General features: G+C 35.1%; 1 protein-coding gene across 2 annotated transcripts; it reads left to right on the forward strand.

Annotated features, from left to right (window-relative positions):
- On the forward strand, positions 1–26,326 carry SLC35A1 (solute carrier family 35 member A1). Of its 2 annotated transcripts, XM_004454498.3 has the most exons (8): positions 1–265; positions 4,175–4,352; positions 16,982–17,141; positions 17,341–17,493; positions 20,871–20,937; positions 22,690–22,866; positions 23,281–23,415; positions 25,428–26,326. In XM_004454498.3, exons 1-8 carry the CDS (start codon positions 250–252, stop codon positions 25,550–25,552), a joined length of 1,011 nt encoding a protein of 336 aa, XP_004454555.1. In that variant the 5' UTR covers positions 1–249; the 3' UTR covers positions 25,553–26,326. The 2 variants fall into 2 exon arrangements, with proteins under 2 accessions (XP_004454555.1, XP_058163117.1); XM_058307134.2 differs by lacking the exon at positions 4,175–4,352 and having other exon boundaries at positions 104–265.
- The last annotated feature ends 81 nt before the right edge of the window (positions 26,327–26,407 follow it).

Below are 26,407 nucleotides of genomic sequence, written 5' to 3' on the forward strand. Positions count from 1 at the left end.
GTGTGATACACTTGGTACAGAGGGCCTGGCTCTAAAGGTCTCTCCTCCATCCGGGGTCTTCCCGTTTTCCAGCGTGTCTCTGTTTCCTGAGTCTAATTTTAGTGCTTGGCTGGGCAGGAAGCGCCTGTCCACGAGACGCTCTAGGCCGAGTGTTTTTCGTCTCTATGGCCATAGAGGGCGGTCCCCTTGCCTGGCGCTGCAAGCGCGTTGGGGACGCGCGTCAGTTCGGCGCTGGGCTTTCGGGGAACCATGGCCGCCCCAAGAGGTGAGGCCGAGGGGCGCTGGGAGGGTAGAGCTGCAGCGGTTCGGGGGCGGGGGCGGGCAAGCGTCAGCGATTGTCTGCACCTGGCCCACGGGACTAGCCTGAGGGGTCGGACTTCAAGAGTTTGCTTGAGCTGCTCCAGGGTTTGAGCCCGCTGAACCGCCTCTCGGGGCAGCTTCGGGCAGCCAGCCTCTCACTGCGGCTGCCCTCCCAGCTACGGACTCCGCTTGGGACAGTTTGGCGGTGTGAGACAGTGTCTCTCCTCGAACTGGTAGCGGGTGGGAACCGAATTGAGACAGGCCTGGGCTGCGGCGGAGCCGGGGCGCAGGTCCCGGACTGGCGGTGCAACACCTGGCCGGAGGCAGGACAGTTATCCGTCCTGGTTGGGGTCATCGCAGCTGCGCGCTCTTCTGAGCCCCCTGCCCTATGGATACTCGGAGGTTTAAAGGCATGCTCCGGCCGTAGAGCCCAGTCAGCGGCTGCTCTATGTAGACAGGCGCTAAAAACATCACTGGGGCGTTAGAACAGCACTGAAACTGTAACAAGATGGGGAAAACAGTAGTTAACAGAATTTCCCCGGGGGAGGAATAGTGTGTGTGGTTTGAAGGAACGCTTTACTATTTTGGGTGGGATAGCACATTCGTTTATTATTGTCTAGTGACTAGTTGCCTTTTACGAAAGATGAGTCTGATGAACTCCTTAGCACTGTTTTGTTTTGCCGAGTGGGATATATAAGTTGCGACCAGAGTTGAATTTCTGGACGATAGAGCAGTAACTAGGAGAGGTTGAGTCACACCCTATTCTTTCTCCGCCCTTCCTCACTAGAGCACTTGCTTTCACCTTGGAAGAAATGTTGAACAAATATTTAAAGAATATCCTTTTGAATGGCTGCTAATTTTTTTTCCTGGTCAGGCCCTGCCCAGGGACATTATTTGTAGTTATATATCCGCCTCATGCATTTTCCCCTTTCAAATAAGGCCAACTCTAGTCTTTTTTTGTCCCTACATAAGAAAGGGGAAAAAATGGTTTTGATACATAAAATAGAGACAGCAAGATTGAAAATAACAAGTCAAATCATTACCTGAAATGGTAACAATTTACAGATTTTGACTTAGTGCCAATAAATATTTGTCTGCCTAGGTGAGTGACAAGTCTTATATACCCACCAGAAATGTATAATCCTAACAAAACTGGAATTTCAATAGCTTCCTGATAATCACAAAGGATATATCTGGGACTTCTTGGATTCCTAAGTTCTCAGATATTACAACTAATGTGCCCCATAAAAAATAGTAAAATGTAATTGAAAAATAGATAACTTCAGTACCTTAATGTGTCTATAAATATAGAAAAGTAATTTAATGTTATTAAAACTTGTTGGCACACTTAGTGAAACATTTAAATTGTAGAGCAAATTTGATCGATTTACTGAAACTGTTCCATGCTTTAGTTTATTCAAAATTTATGTTTTTTAGTTAAAAACTATTGATTTTTAGTCCATTTCATTTCTGACACTGTCATTAGCAGTTGGGTTTCTTTTGGGGGCCACTTTCCACACAGAAACAAATACTGCCTGAGATCCAGTGGGGACCTTGTGAGAACTAGAGAACAGTGCAGGGGTAAGATGAGTTGTGACTAGATTTGTAGTCATTGGCTTTTGGCATGATTTAAGTTCTCAGCAAAACGTAAAGTGGTTACATGTCATGATGTTTTGATGTTACCCTGAAAAATAGAAATTATTAATAATTGAAATCTCGTACTGGTGAATTTTTTAAGTGAAGAGATGTTTTGATCTAATGTTAAATTGAAATTAGTGAGAAAATCATACTTAAAAAAATTTTAAAGTTCCTTTATGCTTTTAAATGGTATTGACAGGTCAGAGTATGTTATTTTTGGAATCAGAAATCCATATAATAGCTAAAGTTAAGTAGTTATTAGTTCTGCAGTCCCAATATCTCTTGTTTCTGAAAGTGATGATTACCCAGGATATGCGCTGACAAACTTTTTCTAAACAAGTGAAGGCCAGATGGTTTCTGATAAAACTACTCACCTCTGCTGTTGTAGTGCCAGAGTTGCTATGGACAATATGTAAATGAATGAATGACTATGGTCCAATAAAACTTTATTTATAGACACTAAAATTTGGATTTCATATAATTTTCACGTCACAACTGTTTTTTTTCCTTCAACTGTAAAACCATTCTTAGCTCACAGGCAGTGAATGTTTGTTTTTATAGTTTGTTCACCCATGATCTAGAAGATGGGAAGTGTTTTCTCCTTCACTGAGTAATTAAAGGCTATCACTCTTTGTTTTTGAAGTCATACACTTATCCCTATTGTAGGAATATTTGGAAAAGCAAGTATTGGTATGTTCTTCATTTCCTTTTATATGAGCATTGCTATTTAGTGCCTCAGATCTTTCGGAAAGAAAGTTTAGGCAGATAAAAGCTTATTTCTTTTGTTTTACCTTAATACTTTTTAGTTAAGACCTGATGTAATTTACAAATAATTTTACCCTTTAATTCCCCCAGTGGAAAATATTTGTATCAAAAGACATGTTTCTTTGTAATTTCCTGCTGGCTATATCTAAAGATAATTTATTTGAAACATCTACTTTTTTTTCTAAACCAGTGAACAACAGCGTACCTAGTGCATAATATCTTTACATTAGCAACCCAGAGTTGCCCTGTGCCCCACTGATCTCTAACCTGGGTCCTCAAATTTTGGCCTATTGGCCAAATCCTTCCCATTACTGTTTTTATTCAGTCTGTGAGTGAGGCATTAGTTTTACAGGTGAACATTGTAACTGATTTGATGATGGAACACTATCTTTGAACCCCAGTTAACCAAAATGTTACCCTCCCCAAAAGAATTAGAATTCCATTCTTCTCATTGTATTAGACACATCTTACAGAACATTGTACTTAATTATTATATTTTAAATTTTGTAAAAAAAATTGTGAAATATTTTCTCTCATTACATAAGTACCTACATAATATCCTCTACTTTCCCTTGTGGCTTAAAAAGCCTAAAATATTTACTGTTGGCCCTTTACAGAAAATTTGCTGGTCCTTGTTTAACTTGAACTGAAGATTTGGATGGACGTTAAGGAGAGCTGTGGGGATGAGAGGTGGGAGGTGGGTAAAAGGAAGTAGAAGTAGTTTGAGACTTGGGTGATAGAAATATCAGAGAAGGTCTGGAAGTAAAGCACTGGTATCTCCAGTGCTTATGTTTTATTGAAAATGTTTAATAACCAGAAGACATCAAGAGTGGGAGGTGGCCCTGGTACCTGAGCAATGGCTGTTGCTCAGATATATATATTTCCATGCAGATCTTAAATTGAGTGTTTAAAAGTTGTATATTTTCTGTATTTCACATTTTACAGTTTTGCTTTTAGTATTTTTGTCCTGAATTATTTGTATAATAAAATGAAAGGTTTGATATAGTCCATTTTTATTGTGTTCAAGTTCTCTATTAAGCCATTTTATCTCTCAGTTACTCCTTTTGTTTTCTTTCTTGTCTTTAAATTTAGAATAGACATTGCCTCAGTTGTTTTTGCTGCTTTCCTGCTGTGCTTTAACAAGTCTAATTCTAAAGATACCTAAAACATTTCATTTATAGCACTGTAAATGAGAGTCAGTATGCCATATAGTCTTGCAATTGAGGTGTTTCCTAGGAATAAAATCCTTGCCTAACTGAATTTGATATTTAAAGTGAACTGTGTTTTGTGTATGTGTATTTGTTCCTGTTCATGTAGTTGGAAAGTATTGTTTTGAAATAAATTTTTAAATGTCACTGGTTTTAAAATTCATTTTGAACTCGAAATTGGAAAATATTTTTAGTTATAATATTGATTAACTTTCTATACATGTATTCTCTACTAATAACACTTTGTTGCACATATTTTCCAGAGAATGTCAGTTTATTATTCAAGTTATACTGCTTGACAGTGATGACCCTGGTGGCTGCAGCTTATACTATAGCTTTAAGATACACAAGGACATCAGACAAAGAACTCTACTTTTCAACCACTGCTGTGTGTATCACAGAAGTTATAAAGTTATTGCTAAGTGTGGGAATTTTGGCTCAGTGAGTATAAATACTTTTTGGTGTGTTAAATAACTTCTTTTTTTCACTTAGTTGAGGAATTTTCTTTTTTAGAAAATCCAAGCTACATCTTTATCTGGTTGCTCGAGAGCAGTGTTCTTCAATTAGGGGTGATTTTTGTCTCCCAGGAGATATTTTTGCTTATCACAATTGGGGGTTTATCACTGGCATCTAGTGGGTAGAGGCCACGGTTACTGCTGAACATTCTACAGTGCTCAGGATGGCCCATTACAACAAAAAAGTGTTCTGGCCAAAATGGCAATAGTGCCAACTTTGAAGAATTCTGCTCTAGAACAGGAGTTGACAGACTATGGCCATGAGCCATATTTTTTTTTTTTGTTGCAGCAGAAACGAAGTCCTGCAAAGCCTGAAATATTTACTGTCAGACCCCTGGGGGAATAAATTTCCTGGCCTCTGCTTTAGAAGGATATAATGATAATAATTGTGATAAAGTGCTTTTCATGAATTATTTCACTTAATCCTTATACAGTTTTTGAAGTAAGTACTGTAATTACCCTGATTTTATGGACATGGCTTCTGAAGTTCCTTAAGATCACATTTACAATGTACCAGCACTAGACTTTGAATTAGTAAAGTCATGTAAGAACCATTTTCGTTAAGGATGCAGTATAAGAAGGGTTAAAAACAGGGCCTTTGGCATGAGCTGGACCTAATTTTAATATTAGATTCACTGGGATATGGTTTTGCACACATTTATTGAATACTTAGTTTCTTCATTTTTAAAACTGGAAAAAAAAATTTTTAATTCTCCCAATAGAGTTGTGAGAATGAAATCCTGAAGGTAAATTGCTTAGCATGATGGTTAGCACACAGGTGGTGATGATAATGGTAGTATTGGTGCACACATAAGGCTTTCATTTGATCAACTTCAGTTTTGTTATGTTTTTAAAAGTGAAGTCTATCTTTGGAGTTGATAGATTCTTTGTAGCTTTTATTATTTGGAAATGGATTTTTTTTGCAGTGGAAATGATAAATGTAAACATTTTCTTGGTTATTGAAATGCACAGGTGGAAGCTAACGACTTTTAGATGCAGCTAAAGTATTTTTCAGCAACTCATTGAGGTACAGCAGTAAACACTGACTTATGCAGAGCTGCTTGCCATTCTCTGGGTTTGCTCCTTGTAGGTTTTCAATCCCCACATCCTCATGCAGACATGTAACCAGTTGTGCTGTCTGACCAAATGCCTTACTCATACATTGACTTTAGAGGCTTAATACTTGCTAGTTGAAAGTGTATTTGATGGTTGACCAATCTAATGATTAATCTGGCTCTTCGCAGCTGTGTTTTTGATTTTTAAAAAAATGTTTTTTAGATCAGTTTTATTGAAGTATATTTCATATAATTCACCTTTGTGGTTTATAGTTTTGACAATTGTATAGAGCTATATAACTATCAGCACTGTCAAGATATAGAACAGTTCCATCACTCCAAAAAAATTCCCTTGTGTCCCTTTGTAGTCAGCCTCTCATTTCCATCACTAGGTCCTGGCAGCTGCTGCTCTGTTTTCTTTCCTTTTCCACAGTGTTGTAAAAATGGAATCATGGTGTATATATTGAGTCTGGCTTCTTTTCATGTAGCATAATGCATTTGAGGTTCATATTGTGGATGTATCAGTAGATTGTTCCTTTTTATTGGTGAGTAGTATTCCATCATATGGATGTATCACAGTTTATTCACTAGTTAAATAATATTTGAGTTGTTTCAGGCTTGATTTTAAGTTAAATTTCAAGTCATTTTAGAAAAATTTTGAGGGGCAAGATTTATAATATAGTTTTATGTATGAGTAAAATTAATATTCTAAATTTCTCCTTAATTTTTTCTTTTTAGGAAAGATAAAGACTTAAAAAATACAAATGGAAAACCAACTTTTCAAATTAAAGTTTAAATTATGTGAAAATCAGTCATTGAGCAGCTGCTATGTGCTGAGCTCTGAGGCATCTGTGACAATGTACCTTCTCAGTATGTCAGTGTCTGATACATGCTAGATGAATAATATGAAGCTATAGGAGGGTGATTGTAGTAGACTAATCTGCTTAGGGAAGGATTTATGAGATGGGATGGATCTGAGTTGAATGGGCAGGTGAGAAATTATACAGATTTTAGTAACGTGTTTTGGTCAGAGTGAGAGGTAGCATGTAGGCTTGTAGGGGGAAACAGACAAATTACGTGTAACCACTTTTAAAAAAAATTCATTTAATGAATATTTAGTTATTTCTATGGGACAGTTATACTATATGCTGGATACACAGATGTAAGTGAAAGAGATATGGTATATGCTTGCATGGAGCTTAGGTTTAGTGAAAAATAAATCAGTATAGACCCACATGATTACAAATGATCATGTGAGAAAAAATACTCTAAAGATGGTTTGGGGAGGGAGAAAAGGGTGCAAAAATAAGTCGGGGTCAGTTGTTGGAAAGCTTTACTATATTTGAGTTTAAGATTGATAATATAGGCAGAGATACTGTGGCTGTCTTACTTACTAGCTTGCTAGTAGGGTAAAATCTGAGATCCTATACAATTTCTTACTTAACAAGATTTAGTTTTATGGAAATTTGACATTTTTATGGAATTCTTAATTCTGGATGATGTCGGGTAAATGAGAGGCCATATGGTACCATTAATAGGCAACATTTCAAAGGTTAAAGTTTCTATCTTTTAAAACTCTGGGACGTCTTCCATACAGCAATCTAAGAATTAATAAATTTTAAAAAATCTTAATGATTGGATTTTTTGTTTTTTGTTTTTATTTAATATAGGGGTATAGGAAGAAGAGGCACAGGGAACACATTTCCTCTCCTTGTTCTCCAGTTTTCAGAGTGACAAACTCAGAATTTAAATAGAGCAATCAAACCTGAAATCAATTATTTTAAGTTGTAAGTTCAAATCATGGCCCAGTTTGTTTTATAACTGTTAACTTTAAAATTTGTTATTTTTAAAAATCAACATAGTGGGGAGCAGATGGTGCTCAACCACTTGAGCCTCCCAAACGGGAGGTCCCAAGTTTGGTTTCTGGTGCCTCCTGAAAAAAACAACAACAAGCAAAACAAACAAAAAAACCAACCCAGGGAAGCTGATGTGCCTTAGTGGTTGAGTGCTGGCTTCCCACCTATGAGGTTCTGGGTTCAATCCCTGGTACTCAAAAAAAAAAAAAAAAAAGATTTTCTGGATATTCTCAATGCCATCATCTCTTTGTATATTAATCAAAACTGCTAGTTAAGAACAAAGTAAGTGGAGTAACGTAAATAGGATGTTATATAGTATGTCAAAAAACACGGATTGGATGTCAGTGCTTTCTTCACTATGATTGGAAAAGCTTCTAAATATCAGAAAACATTTCTTACTTGAAAATTTTATGATATTTGTTAGACATGAAGGAAACTAAAATTGAGTTCATATTTTTGAATTTATATGTTTGAAAATTCTTTACCACATACTGTTAATTAGCTGTGTAGAGCTAAAAAATGACCTGAATATTTTTTTTTTTGTTTTCAAAGTAGAAGCAATACTTTATTTTTTATTATCTGTAAGAAAGGATGACAATTTTAGGATATTGTGGCAGAATATGGAAGAATTATATTAAAAATAACTAAAGGTTTAGAACTTGAATAACCTTCTCTTCAGAGAAGAAAATTAAGAAAAAATTAGGTCTTAAGGATTAAAATAGTACATTTCTCCCATAGTCTAAAGTTAATATAAAAATTAGATAATATGTTACTAAATTTGGATTTGAGTTTTTTGAAGAATGGCTACAGGAAAAAAAAACTGAAACTACTATTTAAATGGAAAAAACTATTAAATGAAGTAAGTTTCTTTCCTTCTCTCTACTCTTTACCTATGATAAAGTGCAATAACTTTATAGAGGTGATACAAGTATTCCACAGCTTCAATTTTATCTATACTCTGCAAAGCATAAGTTCATTATAGACTTTGATCAGTTCGGTTGGTTGTTCATTTAGAATGGACTATGTTAATGTTCTTTGCTCAGTAAAAATATGTTCTTTACTCATAAGTACATGTCATCTTATGTAAAACTGGAGTAGAAAGGGGACTTGTGGAAGTAGTACCTGGAATTTCTCCAATTGTCTAGCTTATAGTTAAGGATCACTTTTAGAGAAGTTAGCATTGTGACATCCACATAATTTCTGCTTCATTACCTCTAAACATTTTAAAGAAATAGTCTTGCTAAATCTCTTTCAAGGTATTGTTAAAAAGATGCAGTCAGGTTCATTCTTTCATTAATTCAGCAAATATCTATAAAGCCCAATTATGTGCTTAACTCTATTTTAGATGCAGAGAATACAGCTGCAGACTAAAAAGGCATAGTTCTCCTCCTCCTAGAGCTTGTGATCTAGTGGAGAACCAGACATTAAACAAGCAAATAATAAATTGTGGTGTTATGAAAGAAAATTTCTAAGTAATTATAATAATTTCCATTTGGTTTGAAGGGCTTTTTCTCTGAGGAAGTTAAGTTGTTTTTTTAATTTTATTTTTATTGATTTAATTCCCCTCCTCTCCCCCGGTTGTCTGTTTTCTGTGTCTTTTTGCTGCGTCTTGTTTCTTTGTCCGCTTCTGTTGTCATCAGCAGCACGGGAAGTGCGGGCGGCGCCATTCCTGGGCAGGCTGCACTTTCTTCTGTGCTGGGCGGCTCTCCTTACGGGCACTCCTTGCGCATGGGGCTCCCCTACGCATGGGGCTCCCCTACGCGGGGGACACCCCTGCGTGGCATGGCACTCCTTGCGTGCATCAGCACCGTGTAAGGGCCAGCTCCACGCGAGTCAAGGAGGCCCGGGGTTTGAACCGCGGACCTCCCATGTGGTAGACGGACGCCCTAACCACTGGTCCAAAGTCCGTTTCCCAGGAAGTTTTAAGTTTTAACCTAGATCCTAAGATCGAGTGGAAGGTAGGCAGGAAAGAGCAGAGAAGAGCATCCTATGCAAATGAAGTTCCTGAGAGAGTAAGTCCTTGACTTTTAAAAAAATATATTTTAAAATTAATTTATTGAAGTATATCACCATACATAAACAATATATGTATAGTAGTAGTTGTGAACTTACAAAACAAACCTATATAACAACATACAGAACTCTCATAACTCACCCTACCACTAATAATTTGCTTTGTTGTTAAACCTTTTTAACTAATGATTACAGAGTATTGTCAAAATAGTACTACTAACCAAAGTATTTTTCCCCCAACACACCCTAGAACCAAGTCAGTCAGTCTCAAGCAATTGGTGTGTCTGGAGTGTTGTGAGAGGGGATTAGTAAGATAAAGCGAAGAGGTCAGCAGGATACCTAGAATAATCCTGTGGGGCTGTTGAAGATTTTGGATTTTACCTCAAGTTTAAATCAGGACTAACATGACTTATTTTTTAAAGAGTCACCTTGATCCCTTTCACAAGAAAGGATTGGAAGTTGAATATAGGGGAACTTATTTGAAGCCTATGTTGACACCGCAGGTGATGAAGAGAAATTGATGGCTTTGAGTTAGGTTTTGCAGGACTCTATAGGACTTGGTGATGGGGTTTGAGTACAGCCAGGGGAAAAGGAGGTGTCAAGAATCATATATATCTTTCTGAGTATAAGCAACTGGGGAGATAGATTTTTCTGAGACAAGATTATTTTTTTCTGAGACAGGAAGAAAAGCAGATTTTAGGGAATGGGATATTAATTTAATTTTGGTAGGTATAATGTAAAATTTGTACTGCCTTTGAGACATCCAATTGGGGATAGGAATTAGACAGTCTGATTAAATGAGTGTGGAACCCAGAAGAGAGGTTTGGGCTGGAGTAATAAATGAATCTTTATCACATAGAGATATTTAATGTCAGTTAAGTAGAAGAAATTGTTAAGAGAGAGCAATTTAGTAGAAGTATTCATATTTGCAGTGTCTTTTGAAACTCAGAATCCCTTAAAGATTCCTCTTTTTGATAGCCAGGAACTGTAGAACTAATATAAAGAGGAACACACAACAATAGGTACAGTATGTTTAGACAGATGGAAGTCTACTTGTTTAAGAAATAACAAAAGAGGTAGTCTGGTCTGAAAAGCTTTCTAGAACTTTGCAAGAGTTAAGTGGACTAGGTAGGATAAGCATAACTTTAATCAAGTGCCCGAGTGAGGCAAATTAGAGTCTCTCAGGTTCCAAGAATTTAAACATGAAGTTGTAGCTGCAGGAGGGAGGGGCTGTGTACCAAGGATTGAACCCAGGACTTTGCCTTGTACATGGAAACAGGTGCTCAACCACTGAGCCACATCTGTTCCCCAATGAGAGTTGGTCTTTTTGGCTTTTTTTGTTTTTCTTCCCCGTTTGTTTGTTTTTAGGAGGTACTGGGATTGAACCTGGGACCTTGTACACAGGAAGCAGGCACTCAACCACTTGAGTTACATCTGCTCCCCCCTGGTAAGCTTTTGAAGATCTGAAGTCTAGTTGAACTCATCTTTTGTGTGAGAATGTTAAGTTTGGAAAGCACCAAATTAATGCAGTCTCCGACTAATGAATTTTATCTGACCAGATGGCTCAGTGAGGTTCCAGATACACATTTTAAATGAAAGGCCAATATTTTCTTTTTTTGGGATTTGAGGTGGTGGTGGGTTTCTATAACTAGGAAATCTTATTTGGACAGAACCCAAGATAGCAGTCTAGGTCAAATGGTTGAGATGCCATTCTCTGTCCCCTCACACCTATTTTTTTTTTTTTTAAACCCAAGCGTATGATTGAAGGGTAACATCCCCTGAGTCAGGGGTATCCTAACATTTACATTATTATCTTAACATTTGTATCATTAGTATAAAAATATTATAGGCCGAAGCATATAATTGGCTTCCTAAAACACTGGAAGACAATTGCTTAATTTTAATCCCTAATCTTTTCTCTGCCTTACTTATTTAAAATATTTCAAAAGAACTAATTAAAAATTAAAATTGCAGTTAACTTGAATTTTTTCTTTCTAACACATTTAGGCTATTTAACTTAGAACAAATGAAGATTTACTTCAGTGATGAGTGCCTGATATATATTGAGGCAACAAAGATCATGGATTTCATTTTCATTTCTTTAGAAAAAAAGTGAAATCATAAAAGAACAGAAGGCAGAGAAATGCATACTTCATTGTAGTCTTCAAGAAAACTTTCAATAAATATGAGGAAATCACTGAAAATTTTATTGCTATATGTTAAAATTGCCCTAGGAAATCCAAATAAAAATGCTTCTTTTTAGGGCTATTGTCAAAATGCATTTTTGAAAACCTCATGAGCAGATATTTAACTTCTCTTTTTTTAGAAAGCAAGTTATCTATACTCTGCAGAATACCAACTATTAATCATTGTCAAAATGTGTTATGTGAAGTACCAAACATGCTCCTTTAGATTGCAACTAAAGTTAGATGACTTCAGATGTTCAGGATTGTTGGTATTGAGAATGGCAGGCTGTTAAAGAAACATTTTTCATGCTCCCCCTTAGAAACAGGTGAGGGAAACATGCAGGTAAATACAACTTATTTTCATGTCTTTTATGTACCTCTATTTCAGCTGTAGGAGGTTTGGGGAGGAATTGATGGATGGTTACTTTACTTTGATAAGTAAGGTTTACATAGTCTATTTTAGTGAATTTTAGTTATGTGTGAAAGACTGCTGGACACTGTGATACGCATTTTATACACTGTGTTCCACTTTGTTCACTTAAATGCTTTGTATTAGGGATGGTTCCATGTCAGTATATAGAGATCTGTCCCATTTTTTTTTTTAAGAGCTGCATTGTATTCCATTATATGGCTATATCATGTATACTAGTCTCTATTGATGGACATTTGGGTTGTTTCAGTTTTCTACAAAACAAAGATGTAATAATTATCTTTGTACATAAACATTTGTGCACATGTATGATTGATAAGATCACTTTTTAACTGAAAGGATATTACTAAATACTATTTGGGGGCTGTGGATGGACTAATTGTTGCAAAAGCTCTATATTTGAATATATTGATTTTTAAATATTAGAATTATGTTACCAATTTCTAACTAACTTGAATGAAATATAAAACAATATTGTTTTGGTTTTACATAAAAATAATTACAATTCACATGAAAATTGCATGTTAGCATTACCTAAATCCTGTCACAGCTATGTAAAGCTGGCAATTTAGACTTAAATCTGTCATTGGAGGTATGAAGAAAAGGAAGTGAAAACACTCACATTGTCGTAGAACTAAGTTAACTTTTTATTGTTTGCTATTCCCCACAGTCTATCAAGACTAAATAAGCCTAGCAGGATGTATAAATGCAAATGTATATATACTTTGGGTGTGTTTAGTAATAAACCAAATTTATCTTTAAATCTTTCAACTACTTATCCATAAAGGACAGAAAAAAAATCTTTTACTATTTCATATTACCTAGAATAATTTATGTGACTGTCAGATACTTACAAGTTATCTAGTCCTATTCTAGTTTCCCTGCTTGTTTTGCATTTTTACTCCTTTATATTCATTCTATAATGGGTTTAGGGACATGGAGGGGAAGTAAAAAAAAAACCTCATATGATGGTTTTTTTTTTGTCTCAAATTGACCTCATTATTTGTTTTTATACCTAGTTTTTCCAAAGTCTTTTATATGAGTTAATTATACTTAATTTTTCAAATAAATTTGTAAACAAGATTTAAATTTCTTAAGCTCATCAGTAACTTTTGCTGTATTCCGTTTTGCACAGTGCCTTGGTAACCAAGCCAAGGATATTATGCCTCCTTGTAGTTCTTGTCAGATTGGGAGCTGGAAGAATGAGGCCTGTTTTTGACCAAACATAGGTCAGAAAGAATTGGTTTCAGCCAGTTGATAGGAAAATTTGGGGGGGAGGCAGCAGCGGAATCTCTGCAATCAACATGGAGCTTCAAATTTTTTTTCAGGTAACAAAAGGTTGCATATAGATTCTCTAACAGTTATAGAAGTCAAACTTACTGTCCAAATAATAAATTTAATGTGAAAAAAAGGCTAAACATTAAAAAAATTAGTATATGCTTTTCGGTTAAACTGTCTCTTTCTCTTATTTAGCAACATCATTTATTAAATTTAATTCATTTGTTTTTAATACAAGGTTCTCATTAAGATGCTTATAATTTGAGTTCCAAAAAATATGGTAGGAAAACGGAAGAAAAAAACCATCTTTGGTTTTTATGTGTTTCTTTTTATAGCATATTTAAGGCTGCAGTATCTTTAGAATAGTTAATTTTTGTCTCCTTAATAGTAAAACAAAAGGACAAATGATTAGTTTTTTCTGGGAGATAGGTTGCTCTTATTACTTTTTAAATAACTTTAGTGAGTAAAGCTAAATATAAACTTTAAGAGCTATATTCTTAATAAAATTGTTTTATTAAGCAGGATTTAATCTGATTAATAGAGAAACCATTTACCCTTTTAAAACTGTCTGCATGGTGAGATTTCCACTTCTTTTATACCTCCTGAATCTCTTCATTCTTCTTTCCATTGTTTTTCTGTTATTCTTGACTTTTGTTCTCTGAGTTCTTTTAGATCCTCTGCAATTTTTGGTAACTTATTACAGAATATTACTTATTATGGTTATATAATGTTGCTATAATTCTAAGGCACTACTGTGAAACTTGAGCTTTCCCATTAGTTAGCATTCTGTAATACCTTGGATTTGCTAATAACTGCATTAGGGTAGGAATCAGAAAAAGATACCCAAGTATTCTATTTTTTTTAAAATTTATTTTATTTTATTTCTCTCCCCTTCCTCCCCACCACCTGTTGTCTGTTCTCTGTGTCCATTTGCTGTGTGTTCTTCTGTGTCAGTTTGCATTCTTGGTGGCACCGGGAATCTGTGTCTCTTTTTGTTGCGTCATCTTGCTGCATCAGCTCTGTGTGTGTGTGCACTGCTACTCCTGGGCAGGCTGCACTTTTTTTCACGTGGGGTAGCTCAGTGTGGGGTATACTCCTTCTATGTGGGACTCCCCTACGTGGGGGACACACCTGTGTGGCTCAGCGCTCGCACTGCAGTGCTGCACATGGGTCAGCTCACCACATGGGCCAGGAGGCCCTGGGTTCGAACCCTGGACCTCCCATATGGTAGGCAGATGCTTTATCAGTTAAGCCACATCCACTTCCACCTAAGTATTCTTGAAAATGAAAACCCTAGCTCCTAAGCATCTAACAAAGAGGCCTGAAGGTTAATCCTGACATTCTCTTGGTTTGCCACACTGAGGTAGAGAGTATCCATATTAGCTGGTGTTGTGGCTCAAAGGCTCTTTTTTTTATGTGAGAGCTGAGAAATATGGGAGAAAGGATAAGAAAGAAGAAAAGTGAAGGGGAGAAAAAGAACAATAGCACCCTTGGTTTTTGGTGCAGGCATGGTGCTTATTAGGAGCAGCAATTGGATCCTTAAGGGGCCCATTTTCTGCTGGGCAAAGAGCCAGTGATAAAGAGACCAATTTTACTCTCTGGATAGCCAACAATTCATTAAAGATGTGGAGTGTGGGGATGGGTACAGATGTACTTCTTTGTAACTCCTTAGGGTGCTACTCTGCAGATGCATTAGGTACATTAAATCAGCATTCTAAAAGACCAGCAAAAGCAGTGTCTCATACTTCATATAATCTTTAAGATTATATCTATATTATCATATGCTAACTACTAGTGATAATTAGGGCAATAATGATTTTTCAGTTAAGCTTTCTAAAGCATCACCTTTTACATCTTTTTAATTTTTTTCTTCAATTTTATAGTTAAGGGAAAACATTGTTTGAAAAAGCATTCTTTATACCCTTTAAGATGTTAAGAAAGTATATAGAACATCTTAGATTTGTATTTTAAAAAAGCAGTTAAAAAAAATGTCAACTGTTTAAAGGGCAAACCTTCATATACCTGGAAAACTGCCATGGAGAATTTCTTGGTAGAGTGATCTTTTTGGTATTCTTTCCCTCCTCTCATAGAGCTTGTAGTCCACCACCAGGCTGTATGCATTATTTTTCAGCATATACACTTACCATGTAGTGTATAGCATGTTGAATTTGGCAACAGATATGTAACTAAAAAGGATTTTTTTGTTTCTGTGACTTAGGCCAAATTTTGTCTTTCTTAAGCATTTCCTTGGGGCAGGAATGTTCTACAGGAAATAGATAATAAGCACAGGTAATCTACTTGACATTATAGACTTTTTGATTCCCCTCAGAATACAGGTCATTATTTTTACAATATTTAAATATGAAAAAACTCATTTCACAACTGTTGATTCTAATATGCCAACCAAAAATATAGAAACTCATTGTGATTATCATAAATTTGAGGTTGAAGTAGATCTGTATCACCCACAAAGTATTATCGTTCTTTTAAGGATATTGTAAGTTGCAGTTAGAACCCTTTTGATAAAGCACTTTTTTTGGTATTGATGCTTGCTATAAATACTGTTATATTTTTTGTTCAGGAATAAATGAACTGATTTACAACACGGGGAAGTATAAGGAAGATTAGCCATTTCTTCCTAAACAAAATTAAGAATAGGTAGGAGCATGAATAATCAATATGCAGTCAAGTAGTAAACTTTATACATTACAGGTATGGTTTATTTTTGTTGGTAAAATTATATAGATGGTACTTAAGAGGTTTTATGAAAATATGCTTATATAAATGAAAGATTTATTGTCTACATTTCATAGTTATTTATAAATAACATTGAACTGAATTGCTCAATTCTTTTTTTTTTTTTAAAGATAATTTTTTTTTTTAAGATTTATTTATTTATTTAACTCCCCCCTCCCCCGGTTGTCTGTTCTCTGTGTCTATTTGCTGCGTCTTGTTTCTTTGTCCGCTTGTGTTGTCATCAGCGGCACAGGAAGTGTGGGCGGTGCCATTCCTGAGCAGGCTGCACTTTCTTTCGCGCTGGGCGGCTCTCCTTATGGATGCACTCCTTGCGCATGGGGCTCCCCTACTTGGGGGACACCCTGTGTGGCAGGGCACTCCTTGCGCGCATCAGCACTGCACACGGGCCAGCTCCACACAGGTCAAGGAGGCCTGGGATTTGAACCACGGACCTCCCATGTGGTAGACGGATGCCCTAACCACTGGGCCAAGTCCGTTTCCCTGAATTGCTCAATTCTTAATGCAAGTAACTTCCATAACTACAAATACTAAAACCTTTTTTTTTTTAGATCTATTGTAATTTAAAAAAAATTACAATTTAAAAATGGATATGCATTTTTTAAAATGCATTTAAAATGCTGATCAATAAAAAATAGTCTGGGTGAACTTGAGGTAATGTCGGTTAAGTGGCAGATATTTAAATTAATTTCTCAAAGGTACTATCAGCAATTCTGGTTTTCTCTTATTATTTAATGTACTCCTGGAATTATCACCAGAAGCTGAGGATGGTAAACATAATTGTCACATTTTCCCAAATAGGACCTGTATTTGTTTTTCTTTTAATGAATCTAAAATTAATTTGAAATTATTAAAGCAAGTTTGCTAAATTTTATCAATGGACTTAACACAATATAGCTAGTCTTAGGTGTGTAGGAATCTATCAAGAAGATATTCTTTAATTCTCTTCTTCACTACCCATATCTCTCCTTTTGTTTTCAAAGAGAAACTGGTAGTCTGGGTAGATTCAAGGCATCTTTAAGAGAAAATGTCTTGGGGAGCCCCAAGGAACTGATGAAGTTAAGCGTGCCATCGTTAGTGTATGCTGTTCAGAACAACATGGCTTTCATAGCTCTTAGCAATCTGGATGCAGCAGTTTACCAGGTAAGTGGAATTAATGATAATGAAAAGTACAGAATCTTAAAAAATGTTTTTATGGTAAAAGATTTTTATTCTATTAACACTTTACCAAAAAAAATTATCAGTATTTTACCTGACACTTCTAGAAATGATATCAGAAATAATATATTTGTGTCACAGACTGATATGAGTTGAATTCATTAATTCACTGTTTTGTTTCTAGGTGACCTACCAATTAAAGATTCCCTGTACTGCTTTATGTACTGTTTTAATGTTAAACAGGACACTCAGCAAATTACAGTGGATTTCAGTTTTTATGCTGTGTGGTGGAGTCACACTTGTACAGTGGAAACCGGCCCAAGCTACTAAAGTTGTGGTAAGAAACAAAATGCATAAAGGAAAGGGTAAGAAACAAAATGCCTAAAGGAAAGTTCCTAAAGTCTAATGTACTTTAGATAGTCACATTTACAAATGCAGTATGATTACAGTTATTTGATTTAAAATAACTTTTGTCTTATAGATGGGCTTGTTTTTCCTCATTGATAGTACTTTTTGTATTTCTTATTATAACGCTGCTTATTGTTAAGGATACTGCTTGTATTAGCTTTCTGTTTCTTAGAGGGGAATGTGCATCAAATATGTTAGAGATGGAAGGTATCTTAAACATAATCCAGCTCCTTTATTTTATGGATGACAAAAATGAAGTCCATAGTAGGTGAAGAAACTAGTCCAAGGTTACATAGTTAATAGCTAACCCGTGATTAAAAAAGTGCCACCATTCTCATGGTATTTATGTTCAAACTTCTAGGCCTCTTTTAGACATCTCAGAAACACTGGGCAAGGTAAAGTTTTTTCCGAATAGTTTTCATATTCACCCTTAACTCACAAAGTTTCTTGTCATTTTGCACATACTCCCATTTAGTGACTGAGATAACTAACAACTAAAATAGGGCAAAAAAAAAAGCCCTTCTAAATAACTTTGTTAAGTGTTAAATTTTAAGTTAAGGGTACATACCTGATTTTTAATATTTTACGCCTCAATCAGTTATATTGCCAAAAATAAGTAGAAAGTGGAGCTCTAGTGCATGACTTTGCAATTAAAGGAGCATGGTTCTCTTAGGAGTATGAGGCAGCTAAAAATGTGTGGAGAGTGTCTAAAAATGGGAAATCAATTCCTTTTTAGATAGGTACTTTCTAGTGTTCTGGAGAAATAGGTGTTTTGTTTTGTTTTTTTTCAGAGGATGAGTTTTAGTATTTATTCTCAAATGATGCATAACATGCCAATACTCTTGGTGACATCCATCTCAAAACTTTGATCAAGTATTTGCTGCATATTTAACTTAATTGTGGACCTTCGGAGAAATAATTTGGGAGATAAGGCAAACATTTAAAAGTTAAATATAAGTTTTAAGTAACATTTCACAACATTAGACAAGATATCAGATACCACTTCACAAAGGTAATGTATGTGAAACGTTTAGTAAATTAAAGAAGAGTATAAGGTGGGCTCATCTTACTTTGGACCCTTTTATAATGTTCTTTCATATTTTAAACAGTCCATTTAACTGCCTCTCTCTTGTTCTTTGTTTTTGTCAGAATAACTCAAATACCTCCTAACTTTAAGATTCTTTCAATATTTGAGGGCAATCATCATATCCTCACTCTTTGAGCTTTTTTCATTCATTTAAACAACCCTAATGTTTCTTTCAATAATATGGTTTCTAGGCAGACTTCCTAATTCCTGCCTCCTGCCCCAACCCTTTGCTTTTCTAGTACAGTCATCTGTAATTATTCCCCAATATGTCCTGAACTGTACACCATTTTCATATGTTGCCTGAATAGTGTGAGGTATAGCTTGCTAATTACCTCCTTTGTTCTGAATACTAGACTTGTAAATCAGCCTAAGATTATATTGGGTCTTTTTTGGTGGGGACGAGGAGTGAATATCCATTGTATAATTTATTATGCACAATCACATGGAGCTATTTTATATACATTGTAGTAAATACAGTTTGCATCAAGCATGTCTCTTGCAGTGGACTTCTAAAATAAAATGCAGCATTTGTTTGTATTTATCTCATCTTGCAAGCTTTGGGGTCATTATTCAACCTCTAGAGAGCAGTCCTTATCCATTATTAGCTAGGAAGTTCCCTTTGAGTATTATGCTTTGTACAGATTCAACAAGTAGGTCTTCTGTGTCTTCACCAAAAATTTTGAACAATCAAGACCAAATAATTCTTTGGCTATATACCATTAGACTGCCTGCTAGCTTGATTTTTTTTCTTAATTAATATTTATTATCTCATAGTTTTTATGGGTCAGGAATTTGGGCTTTAGCTAGGTAGTTCTGATTTGGGGTCTCTCATAAGGTAGTCAAGATACTGGCTAGGGCTGCAGTCAACTGAAGGCTTGGCAGGGCTGTAGGATCTATTCTAAGACAGCTCTCTCATACCTCTGGCAAACTGATGTTTGAGCATTTTCTCAGCTATGAATCGAATTATATTGCTGTTCCTTACTACATTTTCTGTCTCATCCACAAAGATGTTGATGCAAATCTGTCAGATTTCTTGCTGAACATTATCCCTATGGAATTCCCCATATCACCCACTAGGAATCCATTTAATAAGGAAATTTGGTATATTTACATGTTAGGAAGGCCACAGTTTTCTAGTAATAACTGTTAAACTCTACAAGTTCTTCAAGTCATCAATTCTAAAGCCTTAAAAGTAGCATTTTGCTAGAAATCAGTAGTAATAACAGTAACAACTGCAATCACTTCTGTAACACTATGTGCTAGCCCTGTTTTAAGTGTTTCACAAGTATTAACTCATTTAAGCCTACAGTAACCATATGCAGCCAGTAGTAGTTTTATTTCCCTTTGGGGGTGGGGGAAGAGAGAGAGACAGAGGATGTTTTTATTGAGATACTGTTTCTCTCAGGTAAGGCTGAGGAAAGACATGACGGTTAGTTTAGGAAAGAAAGAGGAAATAAAGTTGAAAGAGCATGTTGGGTCACATACATATGGCCTTTCAGCACTTGTCTCACAATATTATAACTACATATTCCTGTCAGGTCTCTCCTATACATGAACTATTCAAGAATTGGAACTGGGGGAGAAGATTTAGCTCAGTGGTTGAGTGCCTGCCTCCTATGTATGAGGTTCTGGTTCAATTCCCGGTACCTCCTTTAAAAGGAAAAAAAAAAGGAATTGGAACTGTGTATTTATCTTCATCTTTATTCATTTAACAGATACCATCTGGTACATAACAGATATGCTGTAAATATATGATAAAGTCAGTAAAATGGAGTCTTAAAAGCCAGTAGGTATGTCATCCTGTACGTGATAGGGAACCTGTGAGGAGGTTTGAGTGAGGATTATATCAAGGTAGTGATTGTTTCCAGGCATGATGCCACAGTGCTTGAGTTAGGGTGGTGGTAGAAGTTAAAATTAAGCAGCAGGCTGACTATACAAAATATGCTAGGCTGCTTAATTGTGCAGGAGGTGTATATGATAGTGTTATATTGAGCATTTACAATGGCTGTGATTTGAGGAACATGCTTTTAAGTCAAGAGCTTTGGTTTCTGTGATTGAGTCTTTTTGGTTTGTTTGGGCCTGTCTTATTCTGTGGAAGTTATATCTGATATGGCACATACCTTTAATAGAACTGTAATACAGAGTTTTGTATTTCATTTATTTGGTCTCTTTGATGAGTTATTAGTCACTGAAATAACTTTTAAAAATTAATATTGCAGGTGGAACAGAATCCATTATTAGGGTTTGGCGCTATTGCTATTGCTGTATTGTGCTCAGGATTTGCAGGTAAATCATAAAAGCATAATTTTATTCTGTTGTCAATTTTTTAAAACAACATCAAACTTTAAATAGGGGTCTAATTTATCTGGCTTTATAACAATTTTCTTACTAAAGCATTATCTTCTTTCTTTTATTTAGTTTTGTATCAGCTGTTTTCCCACTAAATATATGGCAGAGTTAAACTCAGTTCAGACCTCAGTCCTTATTCATACTTGCAGCTATCTAAGAGGATAGCTTGACTATAGCAGTCCAACCAAGAACTCAAAAAAAAGACCTCTGAAAATGGAGGAAATTATTTATCAGGAAGCCCAAGTACCTTTTCCATTTTCATGAAAAAGGCACTGTTCTCAAGCTACATTTTCCTACTTTACACTTTAGGTTATTAATGTTACCAGACCATTTTCTGTTTTTTTCGTGGTAACCTCAAGTTCTTCCTTTGCTTCAACAGGAACTAAGGGGGTCAAAGAAGGTTGCTAGAGTACCTTAGAAAACTTAATACATGAAAGTAATAGTCAAAAGGGAAGGAAGAACACAGAATCACTAACCATAAAAAGCATGGAAGTCTGGGGTCATAGGCATAGAGACAAGCAATCCTCTACAAAATCAAAGCCAAAGTATGCATGTTAAATGTAACAAGAGATAAAATGTGTTTTAGAAATAGCTCCAACAGAGATGAAACAGGTTTTTTTTAGTAATGAATATATTAGTTATAGCCGTAAGTCTTGCTTATCTTTTATTTGTGCTATTTCAAGAATTAGGACTCTGACTAGGAAAGCAGGCTGGTGATGGAAGTGAAATATTGCTTGTAAATGAGATGTTTTATAAGAGGGGAAAATCTAAATTTAGGTATATATTTAGGTATAAATTTATGTATATATGTAGGTGTATAAATTTAGGTATGTATTTGATTAATTTAGCATCGTGCTAAATTTTTATTGTTAGTAATAAAAACTTAGTTGCCACCAAAATGGTATACGTGAGTTTTTAACGCTAGTTTTCAAGAATTAAATGTTTATTTCTACCATTCTATTTAGTTCAGCATCTCAATATACAATTGAAGAGAGGGTAGATGGTTTAATATCCCTTTATTCTTAGAGTAACTAGTTAAATGGTTTTTCCAGATGGCAAAAGCAAAGGTGGAAATAGGAGTAGCATTAATGTCTTTGTTAAACATTCATTTTAAGTAAAAAGTATAACCAGAAACATATAGGAGGGGTGAATGACTTTTTTGGGGGTGGTCACGTACTCCTTTGGAGTAAAAGCTTTGGTCCCTCAACCCCAGAAGAATGCACACAAACATAATTTATGATCTAGTTAGGGAGTTCATGGCCCTTGTGAAAATGTACATGAAGTTTGCTAGTACAATCTGGCTTTCAAGGAAAATGGCTTCACTCAGCAAGTTCTAAGAATTTTATTTTGGTTGTATTATGTACTCTGAAAAAATTCCAAGTGGGTATTATGACAGTTTTCTGCAAAGTTAGGGGTACTCGTTTCTAGGCAGATAATAAATAAGGGTATGATTATGATAATTCATTGTTTTCCAGCTGACCAAAATGTCTTTTATTGGCATTAATTATTAGAGAGATTTTGTGATCTATCTGCTATCATAAAGACAGAAACTGTTATTAATTAAAAAGAATTTATCTTTTTAAACATGGTTTATATAATTTCTTATGTATATCTCTGGGATGTTTCAAATGAAAAAACATTTTAAATTTCTAATATATTTTCATATTTGCTTGTGTAATTTTCTTTCAGGAGTATATTTTGAAAAAGTTTTAAAGAGTTCAGACACTTCCCTTTGGGTGAGAAATATTCAAATGTATCTATCAGGGATTGCTGTGACATTAGTTGGCGTCTACTTGTCAGATGGAGCAGAAATTAAAGAAAAAGGATTTTTCTATGGTTACACGTATTATGTCTGGTTTGTCATCTGTAAGTATCCAGGAATTAAAGTCCATTTCAAGCCTTTGTCGCATTTTGAAATTGTTCCTTTGATACAGTGAACACCAGTTTGAAAATGTAATTTTGGTTTTTATTGACTTACTTTGTGGCAGAGCTATCCCAAAGCAATTTTGTCTTCATAATTTTGTCTTCATGATCACAAGTATCTAATGTGTTAGCAATAAATGGGTACAATTTAGTAGACCATATAGCCTTTTGGATATAATGTCATTATGTAGGAACTACTTAATTTTAATACAGACTCTCTCAGATGGCTGCTTTTAAGGAAAATTGTATTTTCCTAGGTAGATTATTATGGTAGCTCTGGGGATGAAAATTGCCTCACCATTATAGAATGTTTCATTTATTGGAATGTTAAAATTTTATTTCTTTTCTATATACAAGTTCTTGCAAGTGTTGGAGGCCTCTATACTTCTGTTGTGGTCAAGTACACAGACAACATCATGAAGGGTTTTTCTGCAGCAGCAGCCATTGTCCTTTCCACTATTGCTTCAGTGATGCTGTTTGGATTACAGATAAGTATGTCTTAATTTGTAATAAATTATTAGTATTGAAGAATTCCTCACTTGCTTATTCATCTATTATGAAAAATGGCAGTTGGTTATAGTGTTTACAGAAATTCCTAGTTTTAATATTATAATTTATTCTACAATTGCATTAAGTGGTTCATAGTTGTGTGGAATGTGGGTAAGCAGTACTCAGGATGTCTAAATGGTCGAAGAGCTTAAGCTGAAGTGCTCACTGGTTCTATGTGAAGGCAAGGCAGCTACTTAGTTAAAAAAAACTTTTTTGCAAACAAGGCTTCCTTGCTTCTCAGATATTAGATACACAAAAAACTGAGTGATTCAGGGCAAATACAGAATGACTAGATATTAAGGAAATAAATTCAAGGACTTCAGAAAATGATTCCTTTCAGTAGTAGAATTTCAGTAAACTAGGCCTTTTATTTTCAGGAAAGAGCAGAAAACATCTGCCATCTACCCCTTAGTTTACACTTTCCCAACTTTTTTGGACTTGGATGCAATTTAGTTTTGAAACTAAATCTAGATTTTCTTTTCTCTTTTGTGAAGGTATCTTTGTTTCATTTAATATGTAACCAATATAAAATTCATTACTATAGCTGGCATTCTGGCATTACTGTTATTCTAGTCTTTCTAATATACTTTTTCCCTAACCCACATTCAGCATTGAGTTGGCTTCTGAATCAAGCAGTTATGCTCACTTAACATTTCAGAGCACTTTTATACTGTATAATCTTCCTTTACTGATCAGTTATATCATAAACTAATGTGTGAGGAAACTGTCAAATATCTATAGAAGTAAAAAATATATGTACATTTCATTTTAAAAATGACTCGTTCTAAATGCAAATAGAGGTTCTTCCAGTCTTGTAGATATACTAGAAAACCACTTTATAGTTTGGTTCAAATCTTTGCTTGACCATTTATTACTTGTGCAACCTTGGGGAAGTACTTGTGTCAGTTTCTTCATCTGTAAGATGTGAATATAACTACCTTCTATTGCTGTTTTCAGGTAATGTCCTTAGAAAAGTGCCTGGCATATACAGTATTATTAGGTATAAGGTGAACCCCTTACCATATCTTTATCAGGAATTTATAGGCCCTCCCCCTGACATGTTTTTCTTACTTGATTTGGGTGAACTTTTAATTGTAGTTCTGATTCATCCTTATGCTCAACAAATCCTTATGCCTTTACTCCTAAGGAATATTTGACAACAGTATAAAGTGCTTTTGGTCAATACATTCTCTTACAGATGATAAAGGAAATTAATTAGAATGTCTTAGTAATCTTTCAGTTTTCTACTTAGATTTTTATCATCACCTTTTCTGGTTAGGGGTGAACTAAAATCATGGCTTGATGTCATTTCTCTGCTGCCATTTTTAAGTTATTAAGACTGTGCCACTGGTAGTCCATATAGAATATGGTTCAGTTTTGAACAGAATATATAGTTTTGACATAAGCATTTATTTATATAATACCTACTTGTTAAGTTTGTACAAGCTGTAATTCTTGCTTCCTGATTTTCAAGATTGAGATAAAAATATACGGCTAGCAGGAAATGGAACTTTACTCAGTATATCATCACATCTCCTCTTCAATAATCTTCAATGGTTTGAATCAGTGGTCACCTAACTCCTTGAGTTTTACTGAGTTATCTTTTACTCTAAACTAAGTTTTTGGTATCATGCATAAGCCACATCTCATTACATTTTCTTTGAATCAGCATATAGGGAAGTTAGCATGGTCTTTATGTTAGTGTGGCCCAGGACAGGGATACTGACTGCTATGTAGCCAGTGGCTGATGCTCCCTTGATTTTACCATATATATTTATGTCAGAATTGATGACCTTTCAAAACTTCTCATCATAAAATTAGAATGTTTGGCTTTATTTATTTCTCATATGATTTGATATTGCAAACCAACAATTAAGTTTTTAAAATATTAATCATTGTTATATAGTTTTAAAAATACAAATACAGACTACTAAACTTACTGTTTTTCTTTTCAGCACTCACATTTGCTCTGGGTGCCCTTCTTGTATGTGTTTCCATATATCTCTATGGGTTACCCAGACATGACACTACATCCATCCAACAAGGAGAAACAGCTTCAAAAGAGAGAATTGGTGTATGATTTCGGCCTCAAAAGAAATTCATACTAAGACTGTACCATTTGCATTAAACTAGAGCCTTAAGTAAATACCAGAAGGTAGCTTAAACAAACAAAAATTTAACTGTATGGCAAAAGAACTAAGAAGAAAGCTTCCAAGTGAATTGCTAATACAGAGACTTAACGTGAGCCTGTTTGGGATGCTTTAGAATGAAGGAATTTTATTATTGTATATATAATGTACATAAAAAGTATGAAGATGATATGGTATTTAAAAATCATGTGAGGCTACAATATTCAAATAACAAGTTTGGAACTATGTTTATGGGCTAAAGTGCCAAAGCCATTTCTGTACTAACTGTTCTCTTGTTCATGTTCCAGAGGAGAGAGATGACAACTCCTTATTCTCCAATTCATGTGCAGTATTTTGTCCCAGCAGCAGTAAAGACCTAGCTCTTTTCCCTCAAAAAAGAGGGAGAAGCAAGGCAGGCTAGTTCAGAAACAAATTGAATGTGTAACTTTTTCTCAAACAGAATCTATCTCATAACTCAGTCAGTGAGTTCCGGATGGTGACTGAGTATCTCTTTAGTGCTGTTTTGTGCCATTCATTGTCTGGATACATAATTCTTTGCTATTAGACAATATACTTTTCCTCCAAAAAATTTTTCTAATGTTACTTTTGTACTTTTTTAAAAGTATGTCCAACTGTTGGTGTGTCAATAAATTGTGAAATTTTAGTGCTTAAAAATTTTTCTATAATGTTAATGGGAAATTCAGCAATAAATTTATTTATATGAATTCTCTTGTCATTTTCTGTATTGTAGATATGACCATTAAGATAATAGTTTAAATTCTATTTTGAACAGCAAGGAATCTGAG

The sequence above is a fragment of the Dasypus novemcinctus genome, chromosome 11, assembly GCF_030445035.2.
Source record: "Dasypus novemcinctus isolate mDasNov1 chromosome 11, mDasNov1.1.hap2, whole genome shotgun sequence".
Classification (NCBI taxonomy): Eukaryota; Metazoa; Chordata; class Mammalia; order Cingulata; family Dasypodidae; genus Dasypus; species Dasypus novemcinctus.

Bases quoted from the DNA above. Each gene is read 5' to 3' on its own strand.
- SLC35A1 (XM_004454498.3), top strand. The intron at 20,938-22,689 runs GTAAATCATAAA...ATTTTCTTTCAG, and splicing joins ATTGTGCTCAGGATTTGCAG to GAGTATATTTTGAAAAAGTT. The intron at 23,416-25,427 runs GTATGTCTTAAT...TTTTCTTTTCAG, and splicing joins GCTGTTTGGATTACAGATAA to CACTCACATTTGCTCTGGGT.